Source organism: Microcaecilia unicolor, chromosome 2 (assembly GCF_901765095.1).
Source record: "Microcaecilia unicolor chromosome 2, aMicUni1.1, whole genome shotgun sequence".
Lineage (NCBI taxonomy): Eukaryota > Metazoa > Chordata > Amphibia > Gymnophiona > Siphonopidae > Microcaecilia > Microcaecilia unicolor.
Genome location: NC_044032.1, coordinates 377,792,171 through 377,815,173, shown reverse-complemented (window position 1 = coordinate 377,815,173; position 23,003 = coordinate 377,792,171). Strand labels below are relative to the sequence as shown.

General features: G+C 41.7%; 1 protein-coding gene across 2 annotated transcripts in view; it reads left to right on the top strand.

The window, feature by feature from the left end:
- The window catches only part of EPHA5 (EPH receptor A5), a 609,249-nt gene that overhangs the window by 337,633 nt on the left and 248,613 nt on the right, over window positions 1-23,003 (top strand). For both annotated transcript variants that reach the window (XM_030194566.1, XM_030194568.1), the window contains exon 4: window positions 19,439-19,594. In XM_030194566.1, the coding sequence (XP_030050426.1) occupies window positions 19,439-19,594 (156 nt within the window). The remainder of the gene's footprint in view (window positions 1-19,438; window positions 19,595-23,003) is intronic.

Genomic DNA, 23,003 nt, shown 5'->3' with positions numbered 1-23,003 from the left:
TTCATTACTGGATTTTTGGACACTTACCACAAAATATCCCAAATCAGATTTAGACGTCATATCAAAAATGTCCCTCATAATAAACTTTTTTCTGTGCTTTGTGGTGTTGATTTGATGATTTTTTCAAATCCTCTGTCAGAGTGCATTATCATGAACTGAAAGTCAGAGATAACGCAGTATTATTGTCATCATAGTCTTTATGACTAGATTTATTAAAGTGTATTAGAATGTTGGCATATAGAATGACACCTATGGAAGATGAAGTTATTTTAGAAGCCCTGTTTGTGATTTCTATATGGCAATACCAGAATTTATACGTATACATCATTTATAAAATCTGATTTCAGAAAGTTTACGTGGAAATCCATACCAGGTAGAGATTTCAAGGTGATATGTTTTGGATATACATAAGAACATAAGAATAACTATACTGGGTCAGACCAATGGTCCATCTAGCCCAGTATCCTGCTTCTAACAAATACCTGTCAGAAACCCAATTAGTAACAACATTCCATTACTACCAATCCCAGGGCAATCAGTTACTTCCCCCATGTCCATCTCAATAACAGACTACGGACTTTTCCTCCAGGAACTTGTCCAAATCTTTTTTAAACACAGATATGTTAACCACCTTTACCACATCCTCCGGCAATGGGTTGCAGAGCTTAACTATTCTTTGAGTGAATAACTGTCACGTCTGTGACCATGACCACCCTCAGACTTATCTTATTTCTGGGGGGGTCAGCTTCTAAGCTGGCTTCTGCCTATCCTTTCTGGAGTAGTTTTCCTTCTGTATGCCGGCTGCTTCCAGCATGGCTCTAATTACTCCTCTCTACTGCACCTGGGGGTGCTACATGAGTTAGCTCTACCTCTTTCTCCAGCCTGGCTCTGTTTGCTCCTCTGTGCTGCACCTAGGTATTCTAAGTCTCTCTATGTTCTGTGTGCGCTCTGCCTGCTCCTTGGTTTGTGCTCCTCTCACCCGCTGGTGGCCAGAGCCAGTGGCTGCCATAGTTTGTATTGCTGTTCCTACCCGTTCCAGACTTTAGCGCAGTCCGGTCCAGTTCTTCCAGGCTGCTGGACTTGTTTTTCTTGTTTGTGCCTGGACTGCCTCAGTAGTTGCTTAATGATGGCTTCAGCTGCTCCTCAGGTATTGAAGGGCTTTATTAATCACTTAGAGACTGCAGCCTTTGCCTTTGCATTGTCTAAGGTCCCTGGTATGTTAGAGTGCTCTGTGCACTGCTACCTTATCCAGTTCAGTGTGAGTTTCTAGCTTGTTACTAGTAGCTTGGGCATAGCTTTTCTTGTTGGCTTGTGTACAGCTTTACTAGTTCTCCTGTGTGTTGTGTTGTTTGAGTTCCTAGCGTGTGACTAGTTAGCTTGGGCATAGCTTTGCTTGTTAGCTTGTGTACAGCTTTACTAGTTCTCCTGTGTTTTGCTTAGTATGAGTTTCTAGTTCTCCTGTGTTTTGCTTTCTGGTTTTCCCGTGTGTGTTTTCCTTTGATTCTGGAGCTTCAACCCCAGTCCTGTCTGCTGCCAGTACTCCTTGCTACTGGGGCTCCAGCCATAGTCTTGCTACTTGACCTGACCATTGCCTGAATCTGACTACTCTCTGCCTGCTGTCTGACCTGTCTACTGCCTGAACCCTGATACTTGCTGCCTGCTGCCTGACCCGACTACTGCCTGAACCCGGATATTCTGTGCCTGTGGCCAGGCCTGACTATTGCTGGAACCCGGACATTCCCTGCCTGTATGCCCTGCTTTCGCCTAGGTGCCTGGGGGCACTTCGGTATCCTGATTCCTGTTGTTCCTGCTTGCTAGTTCCAGTTCCGATTTTCCTATAAGCCCTGCCGGCTGCCCGAACCTGAGGGCTCAACCCTCGGGGAACGGTGACTAAGCGTAGGTGAAGCCTAGGTCCAGTGTGTTCCTGTCCAGCGGGTTCCGGTCCCGTGGGTTCCAGCCCAATGGGCTCCACTCCAGTGTGCACCAGTCCAGTGGATTCCAGTCCAGTGCGCACCCGTCCGGTGTGTTCCAGTCCTGTGTAATCCAGTGCAGAACTCCAGTCTGGGGTTCTAGTCCAGCCTTGCCTCGTCTCTACTTTGAAGGTGACCTTGCCTGCCACTTCCACTCCACGGTAGTAGTCCAAGGGCTCACAAACCCAGTGCTTCCAGGGAAGAAGCCTGACAATAAACATTTCCTATTTGTTTTAAAATATTTCCATGCAATTTCATTGAGTGTTCCCTGGCCTTTGTACTTATTGAATGAGTGAACAATTGATTCACCTCCACCCGTTCCACACCACTCAATCATATCCCCCCTCAGCTGTCTGTTTTCCAAGCTGATGAGCCATAACCTCTTTAGCCTTTCCTCATATGGAAGCAGTTCCAACCCCTCTGTTATTCTGGTTGTTTTTCTTTCTTTTGATGGGCTTGGATAGGGTTAAAATCTGCAGCTGAATTTCCCATTTCACAAAGAGAATTCATATGTATAGGAAGAATTCCAAGTCAGGTTTTACAGCTGCTCAAAGGCATGTATAGGCTTTTGAAATAGATGCTTGTTTCAGTCAGGGCTTTATATGAGGGATTAAGGGAGACATTCTTGTTAACGTTGAAAAATATTGCATGAAGAAATGGAGAAAACTCTAGAATTGCTACAAATAGAACACCACTTTCAAAATTATTGAACATTTATCGTAGTTTAAAACTAAAAGATAATAAATAATACAGGTTTCTCTTAATGGAAGGAAAAAGCCTCAGAACCCAGACAGAGAATACTTGTGAACATTTACTAATTTTAGGGGTACATCACCTCATCAGCAAAAAAAAAAAAAAAACCTTACATTATTATTTGCTCAAACTATGTACAATCTTTCAAGACTTATCTGTGGTTCAAAGAATGACAGTCTTGCCAATGGTGACCAGCGTTTCACTGATGAGCTGTATCAGGGATTACAGGATCATTGTTCAGCAAAATCAAAAACAGCATCATTCAGTAAGACTTATAAATACATAATAACCATTCACAGCAAAAAGTGTTCAAACTTAGTCAACCTGGCACTTTAAACGTACATATTCACCAACTCTCAAAGATGGTGGCAGGTGAAAGAAACCTTCAATATGAAGTACACTAGCTGTCATCCCTCAGCCCTTAAATGACGTTTACCTTTTTCTCAGATTCTCAGGTACTACTGCATTTGCTTTGATTTGTCAGACTTAGAAGTTCAAGATCAAGACCTACAAGTGCGTCTTTTACAAAGAGGGTACCCAGCAAGAGTGGTAAAGAATGCTTAAAAATTGCGAGATACACTGACAGATGGGGAGGGGTGGGGGATATTCTTTTGCCAATGAGGTACCTCACAAGTCAGTAAAAATATTTTCCCATGAAAGGTGTGATGGATAGTGCAAGCAAACCTGATACGTTGACACAATGCAACATTAAAAAAATAAAATTCAAGGGGTCATAGACTTTCTAGAATCAGGATATCTCAATGATAGCTTCATTTTTAATTCCCTGCTCTTTATTTATTTATAACATTTATATCCCACAATATTCCCGTCCATGGGCAGGCTCAGTGTGGCGTACAATAGTTAATAAGCAAACCATAACACAATAGCACAAAGTACAGTGGACAGGGTCACAGGAGGGAGAAAGAGATGACTGATGAGGGGGGAGGAAGAGAGGGTGGGTGATTGGGTATCACATAGTGAGCTGTGGGCTAAAAGGCTACGGCTCCTGCAGGACTAGTGGCAAACGCTCTGCCAAAAAAGAAGGTCTTGAGACGCTTCTTAAAGGTCGGGTGATCCGAAGTGATTTTGATCTCACGAGGCAGCCTGTTCCACAGTTGAGTGCTGAGATAAGGAAAAGAGGAGCCATAGATGGCCTTATATTTGAGGCCACGGGAAGCAGGGCAATGGAGAGTGAGGTACGAGCGAGACGATCTGCGGGAGTTCCTGGGCAGTAGGTTAACAAGAACAGAAAAGAAAAGAAAGAAAGATATAACTTAGCACTATTTTGTCTCCCTTCTTGTCATTAGATTGTTTGCTCCTGATGCATTATTTTCCCCCTTTTATGTCACAGTTGACTTACTGCAAGTCCAATCATGCACTGTAAAAATGTGCTAGCTGCTTAATATGTCTTTATGCTAGAAAAGTCAAACTTGTTATGAATCTAGATACTAATAGAGGTGACACCTTGTGTCTCCAAATAGCATTTTAATGTGTTTTTGAGAAGATTGTTTTTCCTGATCTTGCAGCTCTGCTGGCTAAAGATAGCAGTGCTTTTCAACAGTTATTTTTTTTTTTTTCTGGATTACTTTCATTTATGGGACAGAAAGAAAATTGGTTGATTTCAATGTTAAACAGAACATCTGTCCTTAACATTGAAGGAGGGTAGTCTCATATTTTCTTGCAGATATATTATTGCTGAGCAAGACATAGTAACATACATAGAGGGGCATAATTGAACGAAAACATCTATCTCCATGGGCGTTTATCTTCGAGAACGGGTCCGTGAAGGGGCGGACCGAACCGTATTTTCGAAAAAAATAGACGTCCATGTTTTATTCGACAATTTGTGAGCTGGGCGTTTTTGTTTTTCAGTGATAATGGAAAATGAAAGCGCCCAGCTCAAAAACGAATAAATCCAAGGCATTTGTTCGTGGGAGGGGCCAGGATTCATAGTGCACTGGTCCCCCTACATGCCAGGACACCAACCGGGCACCCTAGGGGCACTTTTACAAAAACAAAAAAATAAAAGGTAAAAGAGCTCCCAGGTGCATAGGTGCATAGCACCCTTCCCTTGTGTGTTGAGCCCCCCAAATCCCCCTCAAAACCCACTGCCCACAAGTCTACACCATTACTATAGCCCTAAGGGGTGAAGGGGGGCACCTACATGTGGGTACAGTGGGTTTGGGGGGGTTGGACGACTAAGCATTAAGCAGCACAATTGTAACAGGTAGGGGGGGATGGGCCTGGGTCCATCTGCCTGAAGTCCACTGCATCCCATAACAACTGCTCCAGGGACCTGCATACTGCTGCCAGGGAGGTGGGTATGACATTTGAGGGTGAAAATAAAAAGTTGTGAAACATCATTTTTTTGTGGTGGGAGGGGGTTAGTGACCACTGGGGAAGTCAGGGGAGGTCATCCCCGATTCCCTTTGGGGGTAATCTGGTCATTTAGGGCACTTTTTGGGGCCTTATTCGTGAAAAAACAGGGTCCAGGAAAAGTGCCCTAAATTCTAGCTACAAACGCATACTTTTTTTCCATTATCGGCGAAAGGCACCATCTCTGTTCGGGTGATAACCATGCCCCAGTCCCGCCTTCACCACGTCTCCGATACGCCCCCGTCAACTTTGTACGCTTCCGCGATGGAGTGCAGTTGAAAACGTCCAAGTTCGGCTTTCGATTATACCGCGTTATTCGTTTTTGTGAGATAAACGTCCATCTCCCGATTTAGGTCGGAACTTGGGCGTTTTTCTCGTTCGATTATAAGCAGGATAGTAACATATATATTAAACGCGCGTTAACCATGTACACACGCTAACCATGTAAGTGCCTATAGTATCCTTATAGGTGCCTACATGGTTAGGTGTACTAAAAACACTAGCGCACCTTAGTAAACAGGGACCTTAGTCTTACAAAGTTACATAGAGGGGCATTTTCAAAAGAAACGTGTAAGTCAGAATTTGGACATTTTACAAAGACATCCAAATTCCGAAGCGGGGAGAAGATCATTTTCGAAAAAGATGGACGTCCTTGGATTTGGGTGTTTTGCAATTTGGATGTCTGATTTTTGGCCATTTTCGGAAAAACAAATGTCCAAGTCTATAACGTCTAAATTCAAGCCATTTGGACATGGGAGGAGCCAGCATTTTTAGTAGACTTGTCCCCCTGACATGCCAGGACAGCAATAGGGCACCCTAGGGGGCACTGCAGTGGACTTCATAAAATGCTCCCAGGTACACAGCTCCCTTACCTTGTGTGCTGAGCCCCCTAAAACCCACTACCCCCAACTGTACACCACTACCATAGCCCTTAAGGGTGAAGGGGACACCTATATGTGAGTACAGTGGGTTTCTGGTGGGTTTTGGAGGGTTCACAGTGTCCTGCAAAAGTGTAACAGGTAGTGGGGGTATGGGCCTGGGTCCACCTGTCTGACATCCGTTAACCTACTCCAGGGACCTGCATGCTGCTGTCATGGACCTGAATATGACATCTGAGTCTGGCATAGAGGCTGGCAAGTAATGTTCTTCAACACACTTTTTGGGGGTGGGAGGGGGTTAGTGACCACTGGGGAGAGTATGGGGAGGTCATCCCTGATTCCCTCTAGTGGTCATCTGGTCATTTGGGGCATCTTTTTTGTGCCTCATTCGTAATAAAAACAGGTCCAGCTCAAAACATCAAAGTTTTAGTGCTGGACGATTTTTGCTTTGTTCCATTATGGCTCAAAGACGTCCAAGTCGTAGGAACGCCCAAGTCTCGCCTTAAACACACCTCCGATACGCTCCCTTGAGATTTGGACGTCCTTCTGACGGACTTCTGGGAAAGACATCCAAAATGCGGTTTCGATTATACCGATTTGGACGTTTCTGTGAGATGGACGTCCAAATGCCAATTTATGTCACTTTTTGGACATCCATCTCTTTCGAAAATGAACCCAATAGTAAGCTATGGAACTTTATAAGTCTATGGGGCCCTTTTACAAAGCTACTGTGAAAAGGGCCCTGTGCTAGCGTCAGGGGCAGTTTTTGCCATGCACTGAAGCCCTTTTTACTGCAGCAGGTAACAAGGCCAAAAATGAAATGGCCATGCAGTAAGATTTCACTTACTGTGTGGCCATGTGGGGGAGGGGGAGCATTTACTGCCACCCATTGAGGTGGTGGTAAGTGCTCCTGTAGTAACCTGGGAAGAGCAGCACACTGCCCGATTACTACCAGGTAACTACAGCGGTAAAAAAATAGGGACCTATTTTCCCTAGCACCGGAAATGGCGCACACTGGGGCTGGAACTACCGCCAGCATCCTCGTGGGGCTGGCAGTGGCTCTGGATTTGTAAAAGGGCCCTTAAGTGCTTTGAAATTGAGCCCCTTAGTATGCCAAAAGTTAGATGCCAAAATGCTGGGCACTAAGAGCTAGATTCTGTTAATGGAGTCCAAAGACAGGCACTGAAATGATGCATACTAAGCTAGTATTCTGTAAAGGGCCCTCTGTGCGGACCAACCTTTACATAATACTACCTTAGCACACATTTACTCCTAGATTCTGTATAAGGCAAGTACATTTGTGAGCACAAGTTTGACACAGATAATTGGGCAGTAACAAGCAAGTATTGGCACTAATTTGAATTTAGGCACGCAATTTTCTAAGTATATTTTGTAAATTCTAATGTGCAGATCTCAAAAGGGGCATGGCTATGGGAGGGGCTTGGGTAGGTCATGGGCATTCCTAGAAACTACACGCACTGTTATAGAATATGCCCGATCTGTGCCTTAGTTAGGCATGGGCATTTATACCAGGCTCATGCCTAAATTTAGTAGTGGATCTAAGCGCTACGTGTATTCTATAAACCATACCTAATGTTAGACGCGGTTTATAGCGTAGCGGCAAGTGCATGTTTTTCCTTACAATTTGTTTCAACTCCATATACAGAAACTAGCCCTTAGAGCCTAACTTTTGATGTAAGCATGTATGCCTGCCACAGTTGACCCATGGTCCCCAAGTAGTAATGAAAAAGCCCAGGCTCTGCACACCAATTCTGCCTGTCCATAGATTCTGTAGTGGTCCTTGATATTGTAGGGTGGGGTCCCTCACGATCACCCAGCCTCTGAAGAATGGCCTGGCATTTGAGTACCAGCACCTTTTTTTACTAGAAAAAATGCACTGGTTTGTGCCTCAAGGGCAAGTTTGTTTTGTTTTCAAAATGTCTCTTGGTCTGTCATATCACTGTTGCCAGTGCTCAGGCTTCTTCCTATTTTCTTCATATGAGTCTGTTTTGCATTTTCTGAAAATGCACTTTTGGCTTTCACTGTCTCTTTTACCTCACTATCAATTCACTCACAGTTTTTAGTCTTCTTTCTCCCTTTTATAATGCAAGGACTATATTAGGCTTACTTATACAAATTAAGAATAAGCTAATCAGTAGCAACATTCCTAATCAGAGTTCTCCTGTCATATTTAAGGCCCCAATGGCTATTTGATAATCTGAAAATCCTTCGTTGAACTTTAACTACCTACCTTCTCAGTCATGTCCTTACTCTTTAAAATGAAAGCTTCTAATTTATTTCCACATTCATGCCCTGTCCGTCTCTCTGGACTAGATTCCAAACTCCAAAAAGTAGAAGTTATCAATCTTTTGTCTCTCTACACTGTTGAACACATCTTCTATACATTGCAGAAATCACAATAATAATTACGTCAACATTGTGCTCAAAATAGACCTAATGGCATTCCTTGAGATAGAGTTGTAAGCACAATGGCAACTAGATATAGTGGCTAGCTAAGAACTAGGAAAAAGAGCTGACTTGACTCGCATTTTGCTTCCTCGGACAAAGTAGAACACAACAAGCTCTTGTGCTGTAATGATTTTCTGTCTTCCTTGATGAGACATGATGAGATAAATTCAAGACCTTTGTGAAGGCTAATTACATCTTGTGCTCTCCACACATAGGCTGCCCTGCAATATCTTATGCATTTCACTTTCATTTCCTCGGCTCTGTACTTTCATGATTCTACAAGTGAATTCCAGTTCTGCTTTGAAATACAAATTGAGGATACGGCCACTCTTTCAACTCTTTGTAGATATTGCAGTGTAACATAAAATGCATCATTATCCATTGGATAAGACATCACTGATTCTATTTCATGAATACAAAAGCTGCAATTAACTTCAGGAGTTTGGGTGGGGTCATATGACACCCTTTGATCGTAAACATAATCTTGCTTGTGCATGATGACAGAGCTAAAACACTGAAGGGTATAAGGATTTGAAAGGAAAAGATTGGTTTGAATTTGGTTGATTTTCGGATTCTTTCCTTCCCTCCCCCCCCACCCCCGCCCCATTTTTGGACATTGTCAATTCATTTCACATGTCTGTTTTAATAAAAAATATGTATATGCATTAAAACATTTTAACATGTACAAATTGAGTGTGTGTTAATTCATAGTTTAACATGTCTTAAATCAATTTTGCTTGCATTACATTTTTTAAGGCATGCTAATGAACCAAATGCATGCCAACAGATGCACAACCGTAGTATGAGTACATGTAAAAATATTGTAAACCCATTTATAGAGAAGGAACTTATACAAACAGAAGTGAATAAGAATATGGGACCCAATAGGGCACTTTTTCTCAACCCAGTCTTCAGAGCACACCCAGCCAGTCAGGTTTTCAGGATATCCATAATTCATATGGAGAAGATAGATTTACATGCGCCGCCTCCTTATTATGCAAATATATCTCATGAATATTCATTGTGGATATCCTAAACACCCGACTGGCTGGGTGGGAACCATTGCCGTATTGGGTCCCAGGTTCTTATCCACTTCTATTTCTATAAGCTTATTTTCTGTAAATGGGTTTACAATATTCAGAGAGTTCAGGAGAGTGCTAACTATATCCCTCACAGTTCTGGTCAACTTTCATTGAAGATGAGAAGGTTTTAAGGAACTGGAAGAGAGCAGATGAAGTCTTGCTGAGCAAAAGTGGGAGTAAGGTGAGGAATTGCCATCAGCATAAAAGATGGATGCCTGAGTGTTCCAGCCTAAGCCAGAGCATATTACCTCCTAGTATGCTGATACATAGCTCATTTAAACTGAATATTGACTGCAATAGTGGATTGGGGAGATTAAAACAGAGATTGCATCAATGAAATTTCAAATTAAGGAGGCAGTACAGGAGATCAGGAAGGACTTGGCAGATATGGGGCAAGAATTGACAGCATGGTATGTATCAATGGGTATGAGAACCTGGTGGTAGAGATGCAGAGAGGTGTGGAAGAGCTACAGCTGTTAAATACAATTAAGAACCTGGAGAACCGTTCTACCTGGAGAACCGTTCTAGTCTCAATAAAGTCAGGTCCATGGCATTACGGGAACTCTGAAATATAGAGATATCATGAAGGTGACCTGACACATACAGTATATATCAGTGGCTGGGAGAGGAGGCGGACTCCACTTGGAGTGCAGATCTTTTAATCACATGTGTGCATCACTTCCTGGGGCCCTTGAATACTAAGCAACCATGGGACACTACTGGGTGTTTTCACAGATAAAGTGAACAAGAGAACATGCCATAAATACATACATTGCACTAATAAGAGCCCTCTAATGAGATTACAAAGTATTTGTGATAGGAAACTTGATTATACTAGGGGGAAGAAATAGGGTGGGATAAAATTGGAGGACTTCTCTTAAAACGTGTAGATCTACATCCCTTTGACAACTCTCCTATTTCTTGTTCCATAAGTGTTATTGAACTCCAGTCAAGGTTACTAAACGTAGTAGTCCAGGAACAGGAAATAGGTGTTGGACTTGTAACTGCAGATAGTATTTTATCACATATGGTATATACTTGTACTTTTTTTTACTGACTACTGGAATAATATATGGGCTCAGATTTCTGCTATTTTTGCTGGAACCTTGTACCTATAATGTGATTTGAAAGTCGATGGGTCTGAATCGACCACCAGCCAAAGCCCATAAGGGACTCTTTGATTTCTTAATTTTGTTTGCTATGAAACTTGACAAAGCAGCATTGGTGGAATACCGTGTGTCTATACCATAAATATGAGGGGGTATTGCTTAAGAGTCAGGGAGTGCTATTATTGTCTTCAAAAATTGGGCCACGTTTGATGATTTTGTATTTTATATATGAATTCTCTCATAATAGCCTCTGTTACCTATGTTCTCTTACTTCATTATTTTTTTGTTGATTCATGTTCTCTCTTGGAAAAAAAATTAATAAAGAGATCTGAACAAAAACAAATAAAGAATATACACAGATATGAGTGACTGTACAGTTAAACTAATAAACATGTGAATATCTGTAAACTAAACAGCATATATTCTGTTGGCTTATGACAATCTGTATCTAAACGTTGAAATCCTCAATATTAGTTAATACTCACAGGAAGAAGCTTCTCTGGCTGTTCATAGCTACAGAAAAGAGAGATCACAATTGTAAACCAATACTGTCTCTTACCCCCACATCTTCTTTGTAATTCATTCCCCCTTGAGTTTATTCTTTACAACACTTGATCTACTTCTTATGGAAGATAAGCTAAGTTACCTCAAAAACAGTGGCGTAGGAAGGGGGGGGGGCGGTCCGCCCCGGGTGCACGCCGCTGGGGGGTGTCCTCTCCGTGCTGGTGCACTGCCCTCTCTGCCCCGGAACAGGTTACTTCCTGTTCCGGGACAGAGAGAGCAGTGAACCAGCGCGGAGCCGACACACCCCAGCAACGTGCAGTCGGGGCGGATCGGCCCTCCCGCCCGTCCCTCGCCGCAGGTATGCGCTCCAGGGGGGGGGTATGCACTCCAGGGGGGGTGCGCTCCAGCGGGAGGAGGGTGTGCCATGCTGCACCCAGGGGGGGGGGGGTGCGCAGCGGCGACCCGCCCCGGGTGTCAGCTCCCCTCGCTACGGCTCTGAATGAGACTTCCTTAGTTTTTGTTTTTTCTGTTGTTAAAGACATGCTTCCTAACCCAATCATTTTTTTTAGCAACTATTTGGAAGAAGTGATATGATGACAAGAGGTAATGTAAACAAAAAGAGCAATGCAAACGTGCATACAAACATATCAATGCAATTAACAAAAAAAAAACATATTCATTTGCTCTTGAAGCAGAATGAGAGAAGCTATTAGATGTTTTCATATTCTCTACTAGTAACATCTCATGCAGCTTTCTAACAAAGAGTTTGCAGCTGAGAAGGAAACCATCAATCAATGAAAACATGTTCTTTAGCACAGCATGTATGTTGTAAGGGCAAGTTCCAGCTGCAATAATTTATTGCACATGTTTGACCCCATTTGCAGCAGTTTTCAACTATTCTGTGCCTATGTCAAAGCGCTTTGGAAACAGAGTCTTGCACGTTATGTCAAAGAATATTGATATACATACATTAAGGAAGATTTTTCAGTTCTCTCGTAGACCAAGACTTCAACTGCACTGCTGGCAATATTCTTTTTATTACCAGTACTAATATACTGCCATTCAGTATCTTAGTGGTTTACATTCATACTAACTAAAGGTACTGAATGAGATAGTGGAGAAAAAAGCAGCAGAGCCAGAGTAAAGAAAACAGAATGAGGGGAACATGTGTTGGGTCCCCCCTGCCCTAGCCACAAACAAGACTAACAATCTCTGCTTGAAAGAAAAAGCAGGCCTTCAGGCCTGCTTTGAACCTGAGCAAGGCTGTTTCAAGGTGAAGGTATTTTGGAATTGAGTTCCGTAGTAGTAGGGCAAGAATATAAAATGCTGAATCATGAGTCGACTCAAGACATGCATGAAAGGGAAGTGAAATAGCCAGGACTTTATCATTAATAGGGGCATCTGGAACCAGGATTTTGAAGAGAGATGCTGGTTGGCCAGCGCTCATTGCTTTGTATGCTAAGACCAAGATGTTTAAACAGAGAGAGACATGGTCATTGGTTTGAGTACAGTAAAGAAGTTTAGTAGCAGTGCTCTGAAGAACTGATGTGCAAGCTGGTGTTCCCAATTATAAAAGCAATTACAGTAACCAAGGTGGTTGGTGAACAGGGCATAGATCGGGATATGGGTAGCATCTTTGTCCAGCACAAACCATAGAGACCTAACTTGTCAACTCGAGAAGAAGTTCAGTTGTCCATGATAAACCCCAGGTACATGAAGTGACAACTTTAGACACAGTTTCTTTCAATTTCAGAGAGGCCTAAGATTTGGAACAACATTGCGACCCATGATCCACATGGCTTGATATTTCTGATGGTTGAGTATAAGATGGTTGGAAGTAAGTCATTATGGAACTAGAGATAAAAATTGAGTGAAGTCAAGTCAAGGGAAGCAGCATCAACACAGTAAAGGAGTTGTATTTTGTCAACAAATAAGATAGTGATCTCGCCCCTAGTGTTTTGATCAAAGGTAGCAAAGGGGCTAAGAAACAGATTGAAAAAGAGCAGTGCTAATACTGAATTTGGAGCAACACCTTCTAGAAGAGGATGGAGAGAAGACAGTGAGAAATTGAGATGGACTCTAAAAGTGTGATCCTAAGCAAACCATCTGAGAATGATGCTTCAAATACTGAACAAAAAACCCCCCCAAAACCTAAACTAGTGATTAACCAAATCAAATGCAGCGGATAAGTGAAGGGAGACCATAATGGCATTTCTGCCTACAGATGTTGTTTAACCTCACTAAGGAGCCCTTTTACAAACTGGCAGTAAGCCTGTGGTGGGCTTATCATGTGCCAATCTAAAGCTACTGCTGGCCCAACGTGGGCACCCCTAGTGCACGGCATTTTCAACGCTAGTGGAAAAATTAAAAAAATATTTCTACAGGTGCTAACCTGGTGGTAATTATGCAGCGCTGTGTACTACCTGGTTACCACTAAGTTAGCATGGAAGCTCTTACCGCCACCTTAGCGGGTGGCGGTAAGTACTCCCCCCCCCCCCCCCCCCCCGCATGACAATATGTTAAGAGAAATCTTACCGCAAGGCCAATTCTTTTTTCGGCCTTTTTAATTCCTGTGGTGAAAAGGGCCTCAGCACCCAGCAAAAACGGCCCCTGCCACTAGCGCAAGGCCCCTTTTACTGCAGCATGGTAAAAGGACTCATAAAAAAGAGAAACTAAACATGACTTCATAGGGTGGTGCTCACAGAATCCATACTGTTATGGATAGAAGGGATTCATTTTGCTAAGGAAAGACCGGAGTCACTAGGGTACAACTTTTTCAAGTATTCTTGAAACAAATGGTGTGTTAGATATTGGCCAGTAAGCAGGCAGCAATGGATGTAAAGGCTTGTCTAGTAAATTCTATATGATAATACACCACACTATAATCCCTGTGTCTGTGAACTGGTAGAATTTTGAGGCTTGTCAATTTTGAGAGGTTGCTGGGTGTGGCTAGTTGCCAAATATGAAACAAATTGCTAGCTATGTGGTAAAACTTGATCTGATGAAATATTTAGGATTAAAGTCTATAAATGGCACCTAAAAAATCAGAACTGAAAAAATAGTGCTTGGTGCTATTCTGTAAATGGTGCTTAAACTTAGTGCTTAGTGCCAGGAACTGTGACTATCTTTAAGTGACCATTTACATCAATGAAACCTTGGTGTAAATCCATGTGCCTACATTGAGCACAGATTTTCTTTATTCTATAACAACGTGCGTAAATTCAAGGAAGGTCCCGATCTGCCTGTGACCCTCACATGGCCATGCCCCCTTTTTGGACCCATGCGTAATTTTTAATTAAATCCAATTAGCACCAATAATTGCTTGTTAAAATCTCAACTATTGGTATTAATTGGCTCATTCTATTAAATTGTGTGCCCAAATTTGCACACATAATTTTTAGCAACTTTTATAGAATTTGGGGGTTGTGCAAGTACTTCAGACATGTAAGGGGCACAATCAATACTAGTGAAGTAACTATTTGCAATTTTTTTTGGCAAGCTGCAGCTCTTTAATATTATGTCTTTGAAAAGTGCTTTGAAAGGAGGTTACCGAATGATTATTATTATTATTATTATTATTATTCTTATTTGTTACATTTGTATCCCACGTTTTCCCACCTTTTGCAGGCTCAATGTGGCTTACATATAACCGTTAACGGTGTTAGCCAATTACGGTTTGAACAAATACATAGTATGAATGAATACGTGGAGGGGCATAATCGAACGGAAACGCCTATCTCCATGGGCGTTTATCTCTGAGAACGGGTCCGTGAAGGGGCGGGCCGAACCGTATTTTCGAAAAAATGGACGTTTTTGAGCTGGGCGTTTGTGTTTTTTTAGCGATAATGGAAACTAAAAACGCCCAGCTCAAAAACGTCCTAATCCGAGCCATTTGGTCGTGGGAGGGGCCAGGATTTGTAATACACTGGCCCCCCTGATATGCCAGGACACCAACTGGGCACCCTAGGTCAGTGCTGTGCTCCTAACTCCCCTCCCTCAAAACCCACTACCCAGAAATGTACAACACTACCATAGCTCTTAGGGGTGAAGGGGGCACCTACATGTGGGTACAGTGGGTTTTGGAGGCCTCCCATTTACCAGCACAAGTGTTGCAGGGCTTGGGGCCACCTGGCTGAAGTGCACTGCGGTACCCACTAAAACTGCTCCAGGGACCTGCAAACACGCAGGCCTCTAGGACTTGTTGCTGCTATTTAACATTGGCACACCAGTTTACACCTGAAGACTAATCTCTCCGAAAACGTCCTTTATTGGAATAACCGCGTTTACTCACAGTTAACTGCAGATCAGAGGTTGTGCCCCACTGGCAACGAGTCTTCCTGGTACTGAGATGAGCAGTAGGTCAGAGCTGGCAGAATGGTGTACAATGCCCTCTTTCAGCCACATTCAAGGGAAGAACTAAGTTCTGTAACGTGGCTACCACAGGAAAGGGAACTAAAACTGGCTTACAAAAATGGCCACTACCGCATGGACTACAACAGGAAACACAACAGGGCACACTCTGACCCAGTAGGCAGGGGGAAAAGCACCATGGGAGAAGAGCCTACCAACTACCAACATCGTGAGACTGTAACACAAGCTAATGAAATCATGGAGCCCAATACCCTACACCCACCACAATGCAATGCTGATGTGACCCTGTACTTCACCCGAGAGTCACATCTGATCCAGGGAAAGGCTGTGACAGGATCGAACACATTCTGCTGTCATGGAGGTGGGTACGGCATTTGAGGCTGGCATACAGGCTGGAAAAAAAGTTTTTAAAGTGGGGTTTTTTTTGGTGGGAGGGGGTTAGTGACCACTGGGGGAGTCCGGGGAGGTCATCCCCGATTCCCTCCAGTGGTCATCTGGGCAGTTGGAGCACTTTTTTGGGACTTGTTCGTGAAAAAACAAGGGTCCAAAAAAAGTGACCCAAAATCACGGTAAAAACGCCTTTTTTTCGATTATCAGCTAAAGACGCCCATCTCTCGGCTGATAACCACGCCCCAGTTCCGCCTCCACCACGCCTCCGACATGCCCCCGTCAACTTTATTCGTTTCCGCGACGGAGTGCAGTTGGAAACGCCCAAAATCGGCTTTCGATTATACCGATTTGGGCGCCTTTGTGAGACAAACGTCTATCTCCCGATTTAGGTCGCACTATATGCGTTTTTCTCTTTCGAAAATAAGCTGGATAGTGATATTGTGGTATAATGAGGTATATGTATGGTAGGAAACAGTTGGGGGGAACTTAGAGAGGGAAAGGGGGAAGAAGAGTCAGGTAATGCTTATGTTAATTGTGCAATCACAACGGCTCCTTCACCAATATATTCACTGTGGGGCTTCAGATATCATCCACTTATATATTAAATCAGCTCCCACTCTCCTTTACTTCTGTCAATATAGCTCAAACATTCATTTCATTTCATCAATCTCTATACCTCAGTGACCTCAGTTGTGCAAATTACCAAATTTACTGAATGGTAATGGATCCTGCACACCTTTCTTCATCGGTTCACATTACCAATATTTTTACTTTTTATCACTATTCTTCACTTTTTAAATTTTAGTTATCAAATACTCATCTTAAAAATACATCGGACCCAGCATGTTAAGATACAGAACTTCCTATAAGAAAATGTTGCATCACAATTTAAATTTGTGATCCGAGTTAATTGTACACACAATAGAGATGGTCTTTGAATCTTAGAATACCCAGCCCTTACTAGATTCTGAAAATAGTCCATTGGGAACAATGGCCTACGGCAATCAGCTTTCATTAGACGCTGACCACCTTAAGCTGAATTAGCCCTGGATATTCAAGCAAAGGCAGTTTATCAAGTTCTGGAAGAAACATAAACATATTCAGTGATGACCTGTATTTGGGTACTGGGCTATCTGGGTCTTTTACAGCCATAGAGGTTATCCAGGCTGAGTTGATATTCAGTGTTGGGACTCAGATAACTATCAGGCCAGTTTAGGACTGCTGTTTCTACAGTCCCATTGCCTGGTTAGTTAGGTTAGGTAGCAAAGGAGAAGGCCCCAATGTACACAAACACAAACAGCATAAAAAAGCATAAATGGGCCTTCAAGACTGGAACAGTAGAGAGTTTGTTAATGAAATAAACCTGACACGGGCCGTGTTTCTGCTCAACTACACCTGCATCAGGGGTTTAACAAAGAAGCAACACTAAAATACAATATAAGCAATTATAAAGTAAAATACATCAAAATGTTACACAAGTACAGGATGTGCCTTAAAAATAATGCACGACTTAACAGCCTTCCGGAAGTTACTAAAGACCAACCTGTTCAAGAAGACATACAATGAACCATCATAAATGACCTACATCAAAACTCCATCAGAACCAGATAAAGCCGAATTCTTTACACCTGATTGCATCAATCAATCAATTTGTCACCAATGAACATTAATGATTTACCCCTTTATCTCTTATGCCTGAAATGAATTGTTCATCCAACTTATTTTATAATTTACCTTAACATTTATGAACTTTAATGTAACAATACTTTGTATTTCTCATTCTGGAAATGGCGATCACCATTACAGCATAATGTAAGCCACATTTAGCCTGCAAAAAGGTGGGAAAATGTGGGATACAAATGCAACAAATAAATAAATAAATTATACTCTGCATTAAACTATAATATGTGTCATATGAATACACATATGCATGTTGTGTTTTTCACCTTTTACATATTCATGTGACAGATATAGTTTAATGCATAGTATAATAATATAAATTATTATCTATCTATTATGTATTTATCATTTTATATATTTGTCACTTCACTAACCAATTTTTACTATTTATTATTATTTCTATCAAGTTTGGCACATGTAATCACATTGTATTATCATTGCATTTCTCTGACATTGTGGATATTTTTTTATGTACATTATTGTGGTATAGAACACTTAAATTCACTATTTGCATAGTATCAGTACATCCTGTCATTTGTATTACTTTAGTGTATTTTACTTTATAATTGCTTATATTGTATTTTAATGTTGCTTGTTTGTTAGACCCCTGAGGCAGTCATAGTTGCGCCGAAACACGGCCCATGTCGGGCCTATTAAATTAAAGGACTCTCTACTGTTCCAGTCTCGAAAGCCCATTTGTGCGAGTTATTTGGTTACCAACATTATTGGCTACCCCTGCAGTGGTCAGGGCAGATGCTCAGTGGCACTCTTCAGTTAAGTGATGCCAAATATCTGTTCCTATCTCAGTCACCATAGGTTAACCGGGCAGGAGCCTCTGCTTCCCAGTTAAACCATACTGAATATTGACCAAATTCTTTTTTTCAGATTGCAAAAATCATTTATCTAAAATACTATTGCTCAACCCTCTCCTGGAGGCACACTTGGCCAGTTGAGTTTATAGGGTGACCACAATGAATACGTATGAGATGAATTTGCATACTATGAGTCTTCAAAATATGCAAATGTATCTTACATATATTCATTGTGATAATTCTGCAAACCCAGATGGCAAGATGTGCCTTAAGGAGACAGTTGATGCAAGACATAACACAAAGAAAAAATAAATACTAATTTTTATTAAATTCTGGTAGGGACCATCGTATGTATAAATTGTAGCTGCAGAAACTATATTGTCCTAATAGCATGGCCGGTTCAAAATCTATATGGAATTATTTGTCAGATAGTTTAAAATGCATCCCAGGTTTTCCTCAGTAATCCTAAGGGAAAGGTCTCATCGGTTCCATTATGTTTTAGGACGTTTGTTACAGAGTCACAGTTTGATTACGTTAATTTGCTAAACTTTACTATGACTTAAGATGTGGCATATCCTGAATTTTCAGTGCTGTTGAAACAATATTTCTGAGGGCTTGAGACCTCATAAAAGAGGAACCATTAAGCTGTTCGTAATGCATTTCTGACATATATCTCAGACTGGCTAAAAAGGCTGCACTGAACCTTTATGTTCGTTAAAGCATGGAACCCTGAAGACCTTTAACAGCAATTCTTTCAGTGAGAAAATAAAAAATCAGACCACAACAGCTGCCAGGGGACTCAGTGGCCATTATAACCTCAATCTCCTGTGCAGAAATGAATATTGTATCTTATTAACATGACTTGTCTCTCTCCCTTCCCCTATGGCATTTTTCTGATGATTCTAGATGGAATATCAAATGGCCTCCTTAGTTTCAATTCCATGGCAGTAAAATGTATAGATAAATATACTTTTTGTTCTTTAAGAAAGGTTAACCAATTTTGCTGGAAGGAATTAATTTATGTTGTATTCTATTTCTATGCAGGGTGTAGACCAGGATTCTTCAAGGCCTCACCACAAAGTCAGACTTGCAGTAAATGTCCCCCTCACAGTTACAGCCATGAAAAGGCATCGGCATCCTGTGTTTGTGAAGAGAATTATTACAGAAGGGAATCTGATCCACCTACCATGGCATGCACAAGTAAGCATTCAGCCCTTCTTTTTTAACCCAAAGAAAGAAGATTCTCTTGTGAATTCTGGTGGGTTCGTCTTTTGCTCCAGCGGACACCTTCAGTCTTCTGAAGCTCTGTTTTCTACCACTCTGTTGCAACTTAGGGAACACTTGTGAGGCAGAACAGGAGACATATTTATAAGGAGTATAAGTGGTATGGTTGTATTGGACTAACTTAATATAAGCTAACCACAAATGTGCTTAGTGTCTGCTATGATTTTCCATGAGATTAAAAGAAATGAAAAATACTAGACCTTTCCTTTGAAAATTATAGGAGTTATGCCATCAAAGGGAAACTGCCCAGACATGCCCCTATTATGAAATGATATAAATGTATTCAGAGTAGAGCCCAGGGGGAAGTAAATAAAATTCCCATGTTCAGGTGGGCGAATAGCCATTTGTCAAACAGAGCAGAGCCCACTAAAAGAAAGCGTCCCATATATAGATTTTGTGCAGCCCAAATATCTTTTACAAGCCCTCCTAAATTGATGTTTTCTGAGCATAATCCATAGGTGGAATGGTACACTTCATTGCATCTCTGTGAAGAGATCTTTAGCAGAAAGTTTCATGACTGAGAGAATGAATCAAGGGAGAGTGTTTGTATTGTTGGAATATATTATTCTACGAATTTCTCTGAAAAAAAATCTGACCAATACTCAGACTGAGGCAGTCAGAATTAGCCTCAGATATTCAATGCTGAGCCATGTTCAGGCACAACATTTAATATCCAGAGCTCATTTATTATGTGCTAGCCACAAATTTTATGCCATTTCCAGCTGATATTAACCAACATCTGCATAAGACAGTTATGCGGATCTTGGCTGAATATTGGCAAGGACCCGCCTTAAAAATTCTGGCCACTCTCGACTCCCCTCTGATTCCTCCTCTCCCCTAGAACCTGAGATACCTGCTCTTAAAATCCCCCTCCCACTTACCTCCTGAAGAAAATCGAAGGTAGTCCCAGTACCGCAAGGTTGCCACTAAAGGTCACGGCAGCCATTTTGATGAGCAGACCACATTGGATAGGAGCGAGTAGACATTGTTCCTGTCCATAAAGATATGGCATATGGGAATGGAGAGGGAAGGGGGGGATTTGGGGCCACCTTAGATTCTTTTTGGGGGGTGGGAGAGAGGATCTTTGTTTTAATTGAATTTCCAAATTATACATCAAGACAAAATCTTGAAATAAGCAAAGGAACAACATTACAAAAAACAAACAGTTCAAAAATGTAAAAAAGAGATGACATCTTATAATGTATCATCACTAAAGTCCATAATTATTGGAGAAAGGCAAGAGAACCATATAGTAGAAATAAACACTAAGGTATAATAAGCTATAAAAACCCTAATGTGCAGAAAAACAATCAAATCAATTAGAGAAAAAGGTTCAGGTCTGAGCACCCGGGCCCTCTGAAGAAGGAGGGACACCTCATGACCCTTGAGAAGGATCAAAAATATATAGTTCTCATTCTTATATCTAACCATACATTTACAAGGGAATTTCAATAAGAAAAGAGCCCCCAGGGCCAATATCCTGGGTCTCATAAGTAGGAAATGCTTGTGATGCCTCTGAGTGACTTTGGCCACATCTGGAAACACAAACTTTTAAAAAGTGTCCATGTGTTGAAAGTAAAGCTTTAAAAGCCAGTCTCTATCATAGTTAAGTGCCATAGTAGCAATCAGCTTGGCGGGAATTGTAAGTTCATCTTTAGATGATTCTAGAAAAGCTGATGAATTTAGGCTACCCTCCAAAATAGGTTAATACGTGATCCACATCTCCTTCTGCAAGTTTTTTCTTATATGGAAGATAAAATACCCTAGAGGCAGGGGGTATTAACTCATTAGGTACACAAAGGGGCTCATTTTAGGCCTGATACCTTACCGCCACCCATTGACTTAGCGGTAAGGTCTCACATGTTAACTGGGCAGTAATCATCAGCGCGCATACAATGCCAATTACCGCCCTGTTAGCGCCACGTGCCGGAAAATTTTTGGCGCGTGTATTGGGCACACATAAAAAATGAAATTACCACCCAGGCCACTCGGTAGCTAGGTGGTAGTCCAAATTGGCGTGCCTTTGGTGCGTGTGGGTGCCTATGTGGCTTAGTAAAACGGCCCCTTAAAAATTCAAAATTCATAGGCTGTATATAACTTTGTAAGCCTAAATGCTTTGAAAATAAACCTCAAAGTATCACAGGGAGATATTTTTAAACATTCCCTGTGCAGAAACACCTGGGGAAATTTATTAATCAAATATTCCTCCGCGCACTTGGTTCTCCAAATTTTCACATTTAAGTTCCAAACTTGCCTGCCCTTTAATCAGAGTAGGGACTGAGGGATCTATTCACTGAACAGAGATAGTAATCAGTTCCACAGAGTTCTGTAACACAGTCATTTGTAACTCCTGAGCCTCCATCTTCTGTTCCGTAACCACATTTCACACCATAGTATTGATTTTCCCAGCTTGAACTGAAATCTGTGCTGTAATTGTCTGACCAAGAGATATTATCATTTTCCAAATCTCATCTAGGGTAAAAGATGAAGGTCTTACTGGCTGAAATCCAGTGAACCTGTGGTACTTCAGGCCGTATCTCTGTTCTCAGGGAACCGGGCAACTCGGTGGGAGAGAAAATCTTAAGGGGGGGGATATCAAGTTCTGAGGGTGTGTGAAAAGGGGATCGGAAGGGTGGCCAACATGTGGAGGTTAACCAGGCACCATAAAAAGTTAGGACATCCTTTTTTCTGTCCTAATTTTGTGTGGTTCCCTAGCTGATTAGCAGACTGAATATCACTGCTAACTAGTTAGATCACTGCTCCACCTAAACTCTGCTCCTAACCTCACCAGTTAGGGGATGGCCACTTAGCTGGAATATTCAGTGGCACTTTCAGGTTAAGTGCCACTGAATATCTCTGCTTAGCCCCAACCAACCAATCTAAATGGCCAGGAACCTCTCCTGGCCATTTAAATTGCTTTAAATATCTACCCCAATATCTTTAGAGGAACTGTTCCTGTGGAGTTTAACAGTTTTTTTGAATGGCTGTAAATGAAGATAGACCTGTATGGATCATCCCATCTGTATTAGCTACATTTTTGGATGTACCTTACAGGATTTGAGCTCATTGCCCAAGGAAATGAGCACATTTTCTACTTCATTGTCACTTCGATTCTACGTGCCTAGGGAATAAACCCTCAAGTGCTGACTATATAAATTTGAAAACATATTGATTAACTCCCCAAATCTATGTTCAATAGAAGAAGTATTCAGAAGAACTCAATAATCTTCCACTATCTGTCTCTTAGATGCCAAAATAATGATGGGCAAATCTACTTTTAATGAATACTGTAGTTTGGCACAATGGAGGTAATTTCATAAAGTCA